General features: G+C 37.9%; 1 protein-coding gene across 14 annotated transcripts; it reads right to left on the bottom strand.

The window, feature by feature from the left end:
* Nucleotides 1–1,663: 1,663 nt before the first annotated feature.
* Nucleotides 1,664–15,126, bottom strand: LOC149768793 (putative LRR receptor-like serine/threonine-protein kinase At1g53430). Of its 14 annotated transcripts, none has more exons than XM_089926123.1 (13): nt 15,018–15,126; nt 14,492–14,930; nt 7,403–7,542; nt 7,254–7,292; nt 7,088–7,137; nt 6,598–6,968; nt 5,947–6,139; nt 5,739–5,867; nt 5,174–5,292; nt 4,809–5,019; nt 4,397–4,634; nt 3,750–3,897; nt 1,664–2,209 (listed from the first exon to the last, which is right to left on the bottom strand). In XM_089926123.1, exons 6-13 carry the CDS (start codon nt 6,772–6,774, stop codon nt 1,811–1,813), a joined length of 1,614 nt encoding a protein of 537 aa, XP_089782249.1. In that variant the 5' UTR covers nt 6,775–6,968; nt 7,088–7,137; nt 7,254–7,292; nt 7,403–7,542; nt 14,492–14,930; nt 15,018–15,126; the 3' UTR covers nt 1,664–1,810. The 14 variants fall into 14 exon arrangements, with proteins under 14 accessions (XP_089782249.1, XP_089782250.1, XP_089782254.1 ...); XM_089926124.1 differs by having other exon boundaries at nt 14,492–14,559; nt 15,018–15,085; XM_089926128.1 differs by having other exon boundaries at nt 7,403–7,465; nt 14,492–14,559; nt 15,018–15,080.
* Nucleotides 15,127–15,190: the final 64 nt, after the last annotated feature.

Below are 15,190 nucleotides of genomic sequence, written 5' to 3'. Positions count from 1 at the left end.
CAGAGCGTAATTGCAAGATGAGTTAAAAACAAACATATTTCTGCAAAACAAAAAGGTTTTTCATGAGATTTTGACATCATGGTTGTCAAAAATGAGATCTGTTTGGAGGAGCAAGAAGAAAAAGAGAAGTCGCAGAGGCCTCTGTTTCCCGCCGAAGTAAAAATGTTCGAGAAAGATATGCATGCATTTCTATTTACTCGACCCTCCTGCTCTCCAGCATTGCACATTTGCACATTACTTGGATCATAGGCTTGTGCGAATTTCTAGAGGGATTCATTCAAAACTTTTCTAGAGGGATTAATGGCGTCCCCAAATCTATCATGGTGGATTAGATGTTTTTCTGCTGCGACAATCCCACCCGCTGAAAACTTCATGTGCCTTGTCAAGAAGGTGATTTTCCCAATGCCTGTCAAAGAGGACTTAGCATTTAAAAATGGTAAATACGGTGTTTTAATATCTTTGATCTTAAGGATGATGATGGATCAGGAACTAGTTTATAATGTCTTTTGGACTTGTCAATTATATACTGTCCTAATTAACAGAGGTTTTGAAGGATCTTGTGTGCTCTTTGGTTACAGAGACTTGTATAAATTAAAACTCGTCCATCTCGTGTGTGAAGCATTAGTTGGATAAAACAAAAATGTTGGTTCAAATAGGCTGCATGAATGATGGATGAAAGCCAGTTTTTATGAAATCCAAGTAATCCGGATAATCCGTGGGTATTCTGTCGTTTAACATTTTGGGAGGTTGGCATTGCGGAAAAACTGAAACCTCGGGCATGCACCAGTTTCATCATCACCGAGCCCCCTCAACTTCCTCATTAATTACTCTGGCTGCTGCGCCTGTCCCGTCACGGTCATACCAACCGATAAACACCTAACCGCCATCAATCAAATCTCCCTATCTCCTCTTTCTCTCTACGTGCATGCATGCCTTCTTATTTAAGCACCACCACGTCCCCAAACCTGAACCATCCCTGAATAATGCCTACCTCGAGATGGCCTCAACTTGTTCTAAATCCCAGCTCTCCCTCTCCCTTCTCTTTCTCCTTTTCCTCGTTCCGGAGCATGCGACGACAATGGGTGCTGCCGATGCCTGTGATGCGGTCGTGATGCCGCTCGTTCCGTGCCTCGCACCCTTCAGCAGCCGCAATGGCAGTTACACTCCATTTTTTATGTGGCGCAGCGGCATGAGCGGCTCAATACATTTAGAAGCCTAAGGCGATCTCACTAAGAAGTTTTTTTTTTTTTTTCGTTTTGTCTTTGAGGCTTTTTCTGCAGTGGACTGGCCTGAGGCGAACTCACTAAAGAGGGTCGTTTTTCTTTCTGTTTTGTCTTTGAAGTCTTTCCTATGGTGGGCCTTTTTTGGGCCAGAGCCTTAGGCGACCGTCTCAATCACCACAGGGTTGGGCCAGCTGTACGCAGCGGGGCTGCTCAAGAACAACAACACTCCCTCCAGGAGCTTGATGGCCAGTCTGCATGTGCCTCAAGGCCCTCGTGGCCCAGTTCCAGCTGATTCGCCCCCAAGCTGTGCGCAATTGCCTGAGCCAAGCACTAATTGCCTACCGTAAGTTCTTTCATCTTTCCATCCTCCTTCCTGCCTTCCCAATGGATCGATTGGTAGTTTGAAAAGAAGCGTAGGCATGGTGAAGCTAGAAATAATATTTAAGAACTTAAAACACTTTATTTTGAGCTTCACTCGCTTTGTTCTTAAGTACAATAGATGTGGATGAAAAGATTGGTGTATGTGTGCTTGATCTATTCACAGAACCGACTACAAAAAGAGTTGCTCCGTATACACGTCTCTTTGCTCAGTTTTGAGAAGTGCCTGCTTGTAATATCTCTTTGCTCTTGCTTGCTGAGGGAGGTGGAGCGCTTTCTTTACCACTTAGGGTAGATATCGAGGTATCGATCAATGGTCCATCCATTACAATGCTCTTTGATTGGCTCTCACGGCACATTCTCTCTAAGGATTTGAATCTCGAATCCTCAGTTTTGTCGATTGAGCGCTTCACTTCGGGGAAACTCACCGGCGTTTTCCCTTTTAGCATGCTTACCACAGCGGACATTGAGGGCCTGAGAGCTGGAGATGGGTTGGTGCATACGAGGGCGATGGACAGCATCCGCAACGCCTCTTCCTTGAAGTAGTTTGAACCGAGGTTGGGGTCAACTAGTTCAAGCAGGCTTCCCTGCTCTAGTGAAATATAGGCCTGCGGATGATGTACACATGGAATGGATGTTATCACCAGATTCATCTATAATAATGGTAAGTAAGAACACGACATAGTTTATTTAAGTGAGAAAGTTGATGTAAATTGAACCTGATTATAATAAATATTCTTATTTAATTAACTTTTCTTTTTTTTTTTGGGTACAATTTAATTAACTTTTCTTGACAGCTAGCAAAGTAATGAAATTGGCTCGAGCAAGGAAATCTTGGCAATTAATATGCTATGTCTTTGTTTAAGGGAACTCTCGTGTGTGCATATGCATGTGTGCATGTCTTATAAGCACATATGTATATATACATAAATATATGCATAACTTGATTGTTATAAAGTCTATTTTTATTTAATTAACTTTTTCTGAGAACTCGCAGAGTTGTGAAACTGGCTCTAGCAAGAACATCCTGATTCCTGACATATTGCTACATCCTTGTTCAAGATATACGTGAACTTTGTGTGTGCACATGCAAAAACCTCTTAGAAGCCAAATATTATATGTTTTGGCACTTTTGCAACCTGTGCATCAACGGGATACAAAAACAAATAATTTCCATTATATAAGTATGCTCAAATAGATGATGAAGCATTTAAATTGGAAATTCAACTTATTTATCATAATTTACACATGCTACAACTTATATAATTGAAAATTAATAGATTTTAATGCTCAGATTCCAGCTAAACAAGGTCTTACATCATTTTCACTCTTCATTTTTGTACCCACTTAATGCATAGATTAGAAGCTACTATAATACATGATTTTTGATTGCTAAACTATCTTACTAGGATCGATCATGATCAATGGTGCCGATCTTCGATTGGCATGCCATATTATTAATTTTGGATTTGAAAAGAGTAGATACCCTTCTAGAATAATTCTTCTGAGAATATTTGGCCTTATATACTTCCCGGCAAAAATCAATGAAGGACTTCTCAAAATCAAAGTCCACACCATTGATTATGATCTACATTGTGTAAAGTATCTAGAGAATAAACATAATTTATTTTGAAGGTCTTTTTTCCATGCATCGAACTTGAACAAAATGACAGTAGAAATAAACCTAATAAGAAAAATAATATTATAGGCTGCATAATTTATAAATCTAAACCATTGATCTTGACCTAAATATATACAAACCAAATTTTAGCTGGTTTGGATGTCTTTAAAATATATATCAAACCAAAATGTGCTATGTCATCATTAAAATCATCCATTTTTATTTGATGCACAGGGAAACTATCTAAAAATGCATAATTTTTTTTTGCCTCTAAGCGTTTTATATAATGTAAATCATGATCAATGATATGGATTTTGATTCTGAGAGGTTTATCACTGATTTTCACAAGGAAACATTTGAGGCTAAATATTCTCATAAATATTCTAACCTAACTCTCTTTCTCTCTGTTTGTGCGAGTGTTTGTCACCTTTTTGTTTTATTATAAAAGATATATGGTATAATCCTTCACTTGATGAGTATGTCAAGTAAAATTCGTGATCATGTGAGATTCTACAATTTTCACTTACCCAATCAAGAAGATATACAAAGTCCTTCGGTCCATAACTAGTGTTGCTCATTCCACTGACAATCTCCAACGTGACAACTCCAAAGCTGTAGACATCAGCTTTGTCTGTCAAGTAACCCCTCATTACATATTCAGGAGCCATATATCCTCTGCACGAGTAGGTTTTTCATAAAATATATAAAGAAGCTCTCTAGGGAAGAAAGTGTAGAATATTGTAAATCATACTTTCAATAATAAACAATCAAGGACTCATGCATTCTTTAGGAGCCATTGTCAGGCAAATATAATTAAAAAAAATAAATTATATTTTCTAGATAGACAAGAAGATTAGCCTAGAAGATGTTAGCATGCATTACAAAAACAGAAAATTAGCATTCTGTATGTTTGATACTAAATATAATCTGGCATTGCATATTTTTCATTTCTCAACTGTTGTATAATATGCTAACATTAGAAGTTCATACTCTTGACTCCTATCTTTCAGAATTTTATAGTGTCCTACATGATTTGGAATACTCTAATTTATTATGTTATTCTAGAATCCTGACGAACTACCCTTAATTATATTTTATTGTCTGGTCAATACATTTGAGAAAAGCATAACTAGAGAAAAAGAATCACTTCCTCAAAGCAATAATTTCTACTTACACAGTTCCAGCTATCCTGGTGTTGATGTGAGTGTTCTCTTCTTCATCAAGTCTAGCCAAACCAAAATCAGATATTTTAGCACTGAGGTCTTTGTCAAGCAGAATATTTGTGGCCTTGATGTCTCGGTGAATGATCTTTATCCTTGATTCCTCATGCAGAAATGCCAAACCTCTTGCTATTCCTAGACAAATCTTATGCCTTGTTCGCCAGTCCAGTTTCAGCTGATGTCTTTCAGGACCTGTAAACATTATAAATTTTTTTGTCATCCACAAGGCATAAACAATTGGTCAGAGCACACACACACAAACACACACACAGAGAGAGAGAGAGAGAGAGAGAGAGAGAGAGAGAGAGAAGAAATCACTGAGTGCAAAATTTTGAAAAAGATATTTAGTACAATGGAAGCACTTACCAAATAGAGCACGAGCAAGACTATTATTTTCCATGTATTCATATATTAGCAATAATTGATTTCCTTCAATACAAAACCCATAAAGCTTAACAAGATTTGGGTGCTGCAAGGCAGATATCATGCCTATCTCATTAATGAATTCACGGTTCCCTTGTTTAGACTTGGAAGAAAGCTGCTTCACAGCAATTACAGAACCATCTGGCAGCACCCCCTGTGACATGCAAATTATAAAAGGATCAAAATTCTACCTAAGGATAAGATCTAGGATTTCATACGCAGAATATCACTTAAACTGAGAAAAAGATACAAGAGTTCAACCAAGGGCAAGATATAAAAACCTTAATTTAAAAATGCTTTGTGCATACCTTGTAGACTGGACCAAAGCCACCTTCACCTATCTTATTTTCAGGATCAAAGTTCTTGGTGGCTATTTTAATCTGTTTTAAAGTGAAGTAACCTGTCTGCAACTCTAATCCTCTGAGGCCTGAATGCAAACATCTTGTAATTTTTCTTTAAAATTATTATATGTAAGATAAGAATGAACGATGAATAACCTTCAAAAAACATTTTACAAAATGCAATGATAAAGCAAACAACATTTACGACCTTGATTTACGTTTCATAAATGAGATATTAATCTGACATTGAATTTGTGGCAAACAAGGTCATCAGCCCTAACATGTATAGGATATCATAATCATCTGCATAGAGTGCATATGCTAACTAATAATGGCAGTGCAGATTGATGATCTCACAAGAACAAATTCAACCAATTGGCCAAAAACTCTTTAAAACTGTTGTTCTTTTTTCATATTCAAGCATTAGGATGTTCGGTATATGATACATGGCATCTTCAAAAAGATAGATCATCTTTGGAAAATTCGAGCTCCATTTTTCCTAAACATATTTCGGTTAAACAATTGATCGTACCATTGTTTTCATTGTTTTTCCTTCTGAAGAAAGACCATATTAATGTTATTGTCAGCACGATCCCAGTACAAGAAGCAGCAGCAATGCCCAGAAAAGCTCCAGATAACTTGCTTTTATCAGGCTTGAAATCTGCAAATTTGAAATTATTTTACGTCATCGTTATGAATAATGCATAAGGAAATGAGAGGATAGTGCTTTGAAAACTTACTTGGTGTCACTGAAATGGCTGATATGAGAGGTCCATATACACCTCTCCATGGAATGGAATTTGTGCCTTTCCCAAGCCATTGCAAGTGAATTTCCAAAGTACCATGTACAATGGTAGTAAAGGACTTGATTATTTCCTTTCCAGTCCCATTTGCTTCTTTTGCAATATTAAAGTCTTGCAAAACCTTTTGTCCCTGCATAAATTTATAGTTTTATCCATGCAAGAAGTATTATTTCTATGTGCTCTTTGTCGATAAATAAGAGATACATAGAAAAAAGTCTATGTAAAAAGTCAAAGAAAATAAAAATGAATAGATTTGGCTTATATTTTCAATGTTGGCATAAAAATTGTATGTGCATAAGTACATACTTATGTGCACATGCATGTAATTCAATGAATGCAACATTAAAAGTAGTCGCACCCTCCACAATGAAACATATAAGTTACTATTATATACTCTAACTACTAGCAACACATTAATATATATAAAGGCTTAGAGAGAAATATCAGAAAAAAAAAAAATCTTAATCTTGTCATAATAGGATATGCATAAAAATCAATAAATGTAATACTTAAAGCAGTCAATGCCGCAGATAAAACATGAGAAATGTGACGAATTGATGTAAGATATGCGATGGTGAAAACAGTCACCTGAATTGATACATCAAAGAAGCGCTCTCCAACACTGGAATATGTTTGGTCATCTGTGAACATAACCTCAGCAAAATGAAGCTTCACTGTATAATATCTCTTTTGTAAGCAGAGACCATAGTATTTAAGGGACAGAGGACTAAGCCTAGCAGTCATGTACAATTCCGGATTTGCCATGTTCAATATTGATGAATTTATAGCAATGTATTTTGCCTCCTTATTTCCTACAAAGCCTCCCGTACTGCTATAAGCCCACTTTCCACTATTAGATTCAGCATATATTGATGAACCTAGATGAGTGGTATCCTCTTCATATTCATTGCCACCAATAGTCACGTTGCTACCACCACAATTTATAAACAAGTTGTAGTCTGCAAATATATTTAATTGTCAATATGGTTTTTCTAAAGTAAAATTAGAACACCCTCATGATATGAGACAAAAGCTTCAAAACTTTCACAGAGTGGAAATTCTTTTGCAAATTACTCACTTTCAGCTTTTCCAGAACAAGGGAGGTTCCTCCTTAATCATGATGCTATCCTATAAGACAAAATTAAAAAAAATAATGTTAGGCATAGTTTTGAAACTTAAAAAATCGAGTTAATTGGAATTGGCAACAATTCAAGAAAGAAGTGACAATGCTATAAGAAGCTTACGAATAACTGTTTGCTGATAAATAACTAGAAACCAGATTCCTACGAGAAAGAGAATGAGAGTTCTAAGAGTAAGAAGAAACAAAATCACCAACTCATAGATCATAAGAGGGAGAGAGAGAGAGAGAAAGAGCAAATCTGAAAATCCTTACACATTGCCTTGCTGACATGTAGACAGTGCATTGGATCCTGTAAAGGAGTTGTAAGAAAGATCCCTGCAACATCAAAAGTCTTGAATAGTTGAGCAGCATTTATGATCAAATAAAGCTCCTCACAGCAGCATGACCTACAACTGAAGAAGTTTTAAGCAAACAAACATACAGTCAGCTTTTCCCTTATGCAATCCGTGCTCGCCCAAGTGGGAGAATGTTAGAATATTTTTAAAATATAAGCTTCCACTGATTGCGTATTTTTATTTTATAAAACAGGTGAGATGTATGGCTCATAATGGTACTATTGTTAAGCCCAATATAATGCGTGATCATTTTGTTTTATGGGCTTTGGTGCACCTTGGATATATAGGATTGAGTCATATTTATTGTGGTAATTTTGGTATGTAGGCTAGAAAACCCAATTAGGGTTTTGGAGCCTTTAATGGGAAGGCTCCCTTATGTTTTCTATATAAAGGCTAGGTCCCCCTCTCCTCTCTATATGGTTGATAGCTTGCCCCATTGACGGCTATCTTTTGTGAAGAGCAAGGAAGGGAAGATCCAGCCGCTATTATTCCAGGTGATTGAAGAACGTATTCAATATGTCTTCCGCAGGTATATCTCTTAAACTTGAATACATTATTGTTGTGATTCTAAATCTTAGCATGTTATTATTTATGATCAACAATAACTTATCCTCATGGCGCAGCGGAGCATGTTATTATTTATGATCAACAATAACTTATCCCCAAGGCACCGCGACGCCACTGTTCCCTTTGATCGCAAAATATAGAATCACAACAATAGTGTATTCAAGTTTGAGAGATATACCTGCGGAAGACATATTGAATACGTTCTTCAATCACCTGGAATAATAGCGGCTGAATCTTTCCTTCCTTGTTCCTCACAAAAGATAGTCGTCAATGGGGCAAGCTATCAACCATATGGAGAGGAGAGGGAGTCCTAACCTTTATATAGGAAACATAAGGGAGCCTTCCCATTAAAGGCTCCAAAACCCTAATTGGGTTTTCTGGCCTACATACCAAAATTACCACAATAAATAGGACTCAATCCTATACATCCAAGGTGCACCAAAGCCCATAAAACAAAATAATTACGCATCATATTGGGCTTAACCATAGTACCATTATGAGCCATACGTCTAACCCGTTTTATAAAACAAAAATACGCAATCAGTGGAAGCTCATATTTTAAATATATTCTAACATACTCCCACTTGGGCGAACACGGATTGCCATATTAATTTAAAAAACTTTATTTTGAAAACAACTCTCGGGTTAGACTACATAGGTGGCCACACATATAGCTCAAATGATAATCACCTTGGATACATGATCCGGTCCAACAAGAACATCAACATCGAACATGAAAGTCGTTACACCATTTAATCGATGTAAGACCACTCCACAGCTATAAATGCTAACATCCTTATCGACATGGATCCCCATCCTCCAACCAATGTGGTAGTATGTAGTATGAACTTAGCACCAAAATGTGATCAAAAGGTGTGCTAATTCACATCGGTCCTCATAAATGCTTCAAAAAGAAGCCACATGTCTCAAAAAAGACTCACATCATGTCTTTATACATTATATCTCGAGATCAAAATGATATCATAATAAAAGACATATGTGAAATGCATACTCAAATATAATTATAATTTTTGTGCACAAAATACAAAATTATAAATGGAGAGATAAATATTATTATTATTGAAAGAGGTTGTACCCGAAGCATATGGGTTGCCTACGTACCCCGTAAAGGGGATCAAGCCAAAACGTAGTTCTTTTACATAAATAACTCCCACTAACCAAAAACATCAAAAATTTCCACAATGCCTATATTAGCAATATGTATCTTAAAAACATATTATCAAAAACATCAAAGGTTTCCACAATGCCCATATTAGCAAAGCCCAGTGTCCAAAAAATGAACTTGAAAGGAAATCTTTGAAGAACAAACCGTATGCAAGTGTTGTAGGGAGCCTGATGTATGCTCAAGTTTGCACTAGACCAGATATAGCCTATGCAGTGAGTGTCCTTAATAAATTTCAAGTTTGCACTAGACCAGATATAGCCTATGCAGTGAGTGTCCTTAATAAATTTCAATCGAATCCAGGACAAGAATATTGGAAAGTAGTTACGAAAGTTATGAGATATTTGAAAAAGACTGAAGGTTACATGCTTACCTTTCAGCGTACAGGTCATCTTGAGGTGGTAGGCTACTTAGATTCTGATTTTGTAGGATGTCAAGATGATCTGAAGTCAACTTCAAGTTATGTTATTATGATGGCTGGTGGTGCTATTTCTTGAAAAAGCGTTAAGCAAACTCTAGTGGTTTCTTCTACTATGCAGGCTGAATTTGTGGTATATTATGAAGCTATGGTCCAAGCCATTTGGTTGAGAAATTTTATTTCGGGACTGAAAGTTGTTGATTCCATCTCGAGACCAATTATTATTTATTGTGACAATAGTGCAGCAGTGTTATTTTCAAAGAATAACAAGAGTTTTGGTGGCTCCAAGCATATAGACATCAAGTACTTGGTGGCAGAGATAAAGTTAAAGAAGGGCAGGCAAAAATAGAGCATATAAATACGGAGGTAATGATTGTAGAACCATTGACTAAGGAACTCGCACCAAAAATCTTTAAGACACATATTGCTAATATGGGCATTGTGGAAACTTTTGATTTTTTTGTTAGTAGGAGTTAATTATGTAAAAGAACTACATTTTGGCTTGATTCCCTTTTATGGGATATGTAGGCAACCCATATGCTTCGGGTATAGCCTCTTCCAATAATAATAATATTTATCTCTTTATTTATAATTTTGTATTTTGTGCACAGAACTTATAATTATATTTGAGCATGCATTTCACCTATGTCTTTTATTATGATATCATTTTAATCTCGAGATATAATGCATAAAGACATGATGTGAGTCTCTTTTGAGACATGTGGCTTCATTTTGAAGCATTTATGTGGACCGATATGAATTAGCACACCTTTTGATCACATTTTGGTGCTAAGTTCATACTACATACTGTCACATTGGTTGGAGGATGGAGATTCATGACGATAAGAATGTTAGTATTTGTAGCTGTGGAATGGTCTTACATCGATTAAATGGTGTAATAACTTCCATGTTCGATGTTGATGTTCTTATTGGACCGGATCATGTATCCGAGGTGATTATCATTTGAGCTATATGTGTGGCCACCTATGTAGTCTAACCCGAGAGTCGTTTTCAAAACAAAATTTTAAAATTAATATGGCAATCCGTGTTCGCCCAAGTGGAAGAATGTTAGAATAATTTCAAAATATGGGCTTCCATTGATTGCCTATTTTTTTTTATAAAACGGGTTAGATGTATGGCTCATAATGGTACTATGGTTAGCCCAATATGATGTATGATCATTTTGTTTTATGGGCTTTTGTGCATCTTGGATGTATAGGATTCAGTCCTATGTATTGTGGTAATTTTGGTATGTAGGCCAGAAAACCCAATTAGGATTTTGGAGCCTTTAATGGGAAGGCTCCCTTATATTTTCTATATAAAGGCTAGGTCCCCCTCTCCTCTCCATATGGTTGATAGCTTGCTCCATTGATGGCTATCTTTTGTGAGAAGCAAGAAAGGAAAGATCCAGCCACTATTATTTCACGTGATTGAAGAACGCATTCAATATGTCTTCCGCAGGTATATCTCTCAATAAATGTGGGTAGTCTGGTCTTCAACCTTAAGACACCAATGATCCATTGCACAATTGTCGTTGAATCTCCCTCTAACCAGACTTGAATTGCATGTAGATGGTTAATTACATAAACAACGCCGGAGAAGGGTTGTATTTTTCGTGCGAATCCACTATTGAATGGGTCACATATCGCACAGATATCAAAGCACTTGAATTGTCTGTTAGCTCTTTCTCATTTGACATACTTAGCTTTGTATTTGACAGTGCTCCTATCTGTTGGTTTTGAAGGCTGCTCCTTCAAAGCAAAATCTAAACCCAAAAGACCCAGTGCTATTTCTATGTCTCATTTCCATCTCATATAATTATTTTCAGTCAAGGTTTCAATGGCAGACAATTGGCTTGAAAGGGAAGAGGCATTTAAAACTGGGGAAACAACATCTTTTATTTAATATCATCCAAATGTGATGCATGCAATCAATGGATGACAACATATCTATCTAATCAACTTGGGCCATTAATTAGATAGTCTATAATCAAACTTGAAAATCATATAAGTTTAATTACGGTAAGAGCCTTAGTGCATCATTGTAAAGTCACCTTTGGGCTGACAATACAACACACTATGAGGTGCTCTTAAGACATATTATGAAGCCAATTAACAAAATCACATCAACTTTCGAAACACCATCACCTTTGGGTAGAAGGATGATTCTAGGCTAATGCAATCCAATTAATCACTTCATGTCATTTTTCTAAATCATCATACACAATAACACCTTCGGGCAAGATATTGCATGCAATGATCTGAAAAAATGCAATGCTACCCTTTTTTTTGAGGAAATCAGATAAATATCAGTGAGTGTGCCACTTTGGCGGCTACCAGTCACTTCAATTTCAAAATATTCTCTTAATAGAAAAATAAGGATAGTCTTTATGCCCAACAAAATTTCTGATGGCGGACCACTGCAGGGAGAAGAGAGAAAGAGGAAGAAGAAGGAAAGGAGGAGGAAAAAAGAGGTTATAGAGACGCTGGAAGAAGAGAAGAAGAGGAGGAAGAAGAAGAGAAAGAGAGGAGGAAGAAGAAAAAAGGAGGCTAGGGTTTATTCAATCATTCCACTTTCCTAATTCATGACCGGGGTGCCCTTATATAGGCCCTATATCATGAGTTGACCAAGTCAACAATTAACAAATAATCAAACTTGGATCCTTCAATTAATTGACTAAGTCAATTAACTGATTACAAACCAAATTAAACCTTACTAACATTAGACCATTAAACCAATTGATCACACCCAAAATTTGACCTTTGTAATTAGGCCTTACATTGATCAATTGATCCAATCACTTGACTCAACACGACTTAATAGCTAACCCAATTGACTTGACTAAAGCAAATGACTAAATCGACTCGACCAATAACAAAAGCAACTAATTAACTCCATCATCTGAATGAGGGACTCTGATGTCCCCATCAATTTCAATCACAAAATAATGGTTTATGTGACAAAAACATAACCATCAAACATGCTACAATCATAATCAAAATCACATGTGATTAATCAAACAAAAATATTAATCACAAAATTTATGGCATATATGACAACAAGATATGTCCAAAATTTATCACCTCATTAATTTAACAATTTAATAATTAATATGGATGAGGGCCTAATTCAAATTATTCAGTATTTAAACAATAATTAAATGGGTTACTAACTTTTAGCCCTAGGCTCAAAACCCATTCCGATCCAATAGGATGCAATGCAAATAAAATAATCTAATAAACATGGGCTGATTAAATAAAAGGCCCAACTTGCAACTATGGACCTATTTAGATTTGGGCTTAGTAGGCCAAAAAATCCTAAATTATTCCTTCCTATTTTCCTTCTTCCCAGCGTCGTCACTGTTCCCATTTTTTTTTTGGGAGGCATCTCGTGGCTGCCACCCATGGCCGCCACCATGTCGGCCATTACAAGTGGCCAGCGACACTCACCGGGTTGCCGCGATGCCCCACGGCCTACGGCCGACCGTGGGGTGGCTCGGGACACGCCCCGGCCCGCAGCAGCGGCGGCGTCTGCCCGCTGTGGTGCTGTGAGGCGGCCGCTTCTGCCCGCGGCGGATCTGATGGGGCGGCTGTCCGCCCGCGGTGGTGGCGGACGAGCCGCCTCGGCCTCCCTCTGCCAGCCGTTGGACGGCACAGAGGCGTCGGCGAGCAGGGAGGAAGGCCCTCTTTTTTTTTTAAAGCAACCTGTGGCTGCCTTCCATGGAAGCCACCATGCTGGCCACCACCCGTGGATGACAACCCCCATCTCTAGGTCGCTGCGACGCCACGAGGCGCGCGGCCAGTCCGTGGAGTTGCCGAGCTTGGCCATGGGGTGGCCAGGCTCGTGGGGTCGGGCGTTCTTCTGCGGCGGAAATGCGAAAGCCACCTCGGCTTCCTTCCGCCGGCCCGCACAGCGCAGAGGCGCCGGCCGGCGGCGAGGAAGATCCTATGCCATTCTCCTCATCTTCCCTTATGTTTACTCATCCTCCATGAATGGATCTAGAAAGAGTGATTAGAAAACGGCGAAGCAGATGAAGGAATAGGCATGCGGTTGGGAGGAGAAGTCTACGGGAAGGGAAAAAAAAGGATGAACAGTGAAATCCTTTTCCTTTTTTCTTTTTTTTTAATCCAAAAATCATATACAATCATATTTCATGCAAATCTAAAATAAAATCAAATCAGATATTTGATTATCAATGGGAGATATGTGTATGAAGATTTATGCACCATATATCACCAATGCATAAAATCAATCCGTAAATCCAGATAAAATAATAATTGTGTATAAAGATTTCTAATCCTAACATAATGGCTCTGATACCAATTGTTAATCATAAATAATAACATGCTGAGATTTAGAATTACAATAACACCGTATTCAAGTTTGAGATATATACCTGCGGAAGACATATTGAATGCGTTCTTCAATCACCTGGAATAATAGCTGTTGGATCTTCCCTTTCTTGCTCCTCTCAAGAGATAGCCGTCAATAGGGCAAGCTATCAACTATATGGAGAGGAGAGGGGGACCTAGCCTTTATATAGAAAACATAAAAGAGCTTTCCCATTAAAGGCTCCAAAATTCGAATTGGATTTTTTGGCCTAGATACCAAAATTACCGCAATAAATATAACTCAATCCTATACGTCCAAGATGCACAAAAGCCCATAAAACAAAATGATCACACATTATATTAGGCTTAACTATAGTACTATTGTGAACCATACGTCTAACTCGTTTTATAAAATAAAAATAGGCAATTAGAGGAAGCCCATATTTTGAAATTATTCTAACAAAAAGAATGAGAGAATAAAGAAAGAAAAGAATCGCAATTTCCAACCTTTTTTCATGGGAAGAATGAAGAGAAAAACACAGTCTTGACGCGTCCAACGATCAGAACCAAAACCACTGAAAACCAACCAAAAACGCGAAATCTATTCATCGAGAGCAGAGGAATCACGAAGAACGAACGGGAAACTAGGGTTTCGGACAGTTCCATAGCTATCCGCTTGCTTTGCTCTGATAATAGGGGATGTCATGGGCCTCCTCCACCTTCCCCCGCCATCAATGGCCGAGAGGCGCCTCGGTTCGACGCCATGGAAAGCCTCGAAGCCTCAGCGAAGAAGAAGAGCGGGAGACAGAGAAGGCCCTGCCGCGGATTTCGCAAACGATCTGATTTTTTTTTCTTCTTTATATTGAACTTTAAGGATCTTTGACAGGGATAAAGAAACTAGGGTTCGCAAATGATCGTATCAAGAACGATACCAAACTTTTATCCGCTGACTCAAGAAAAAAGAAATGCGATCAAGAACGAGATCTGGCCAGGGAATTCCAAACGAGGAGATCGAGGGTTTGGAAGCACTCACCTCTGCGATTCGGTTTACCTTTCCTCGACTTCCTCTTTTCATTTCTTGTGCGAGCGGAGATGACCGCCCGCGAAAGAGAACCGGGAGGGGGGAGAGGGAACGGAAAGTTGCGGTGGTTTGAAACGGGGGCATATTTATAGAAGGTGGATAAGGTGGTGGGACCTGTAGCTTCC

Source organism: Phoenix dactylifera, chromosome 1 (assembly GCF_051530095.1).
Source record: "Phoenix dactylifera cultivar Ajwa chromosome 1, Ajwa_hap1_PhDact_Kaust_v1.1, whole genome shotgun sequence".
Classification (NCBI taxonomy): Eukaryota; Viridiplantae; Streptophyta; class Magnoliopsida; order Arecales; family Arecaceae; genus Phoenix; species Phoenix dactylifera.
Note: the sequence above shows the minus strand (reverse complement) of the source record. Positions and strands in the feature narration are given on the sequence as shown.

Excerpts from the sequence above, each read along its gene's own strand:
- LOC149768793 (XM_089926123.1), bottom strand. The coding sequence starts at position 6,774 with ATGGCAAATCCGGAATTGTACATGACTGCTAGGCTTAGTCCTCTGTCC. Across the intron at positions 5,868-5,946 it reads AGCCATTTCAGTGACACCAA|ATTTCAAGCCTGATAAAAGC; the intron begins GTAAGTTTTCAA and ends TCAAATTTGCAG. Across the intron at positions 5,020-5,173 it reads GCTTTGGTCCAGTCTACAAG|GGGGTGCTGCCAGATGGTTC; the intron begins GTATGCACAAAG and ends TGCATGTCACAG.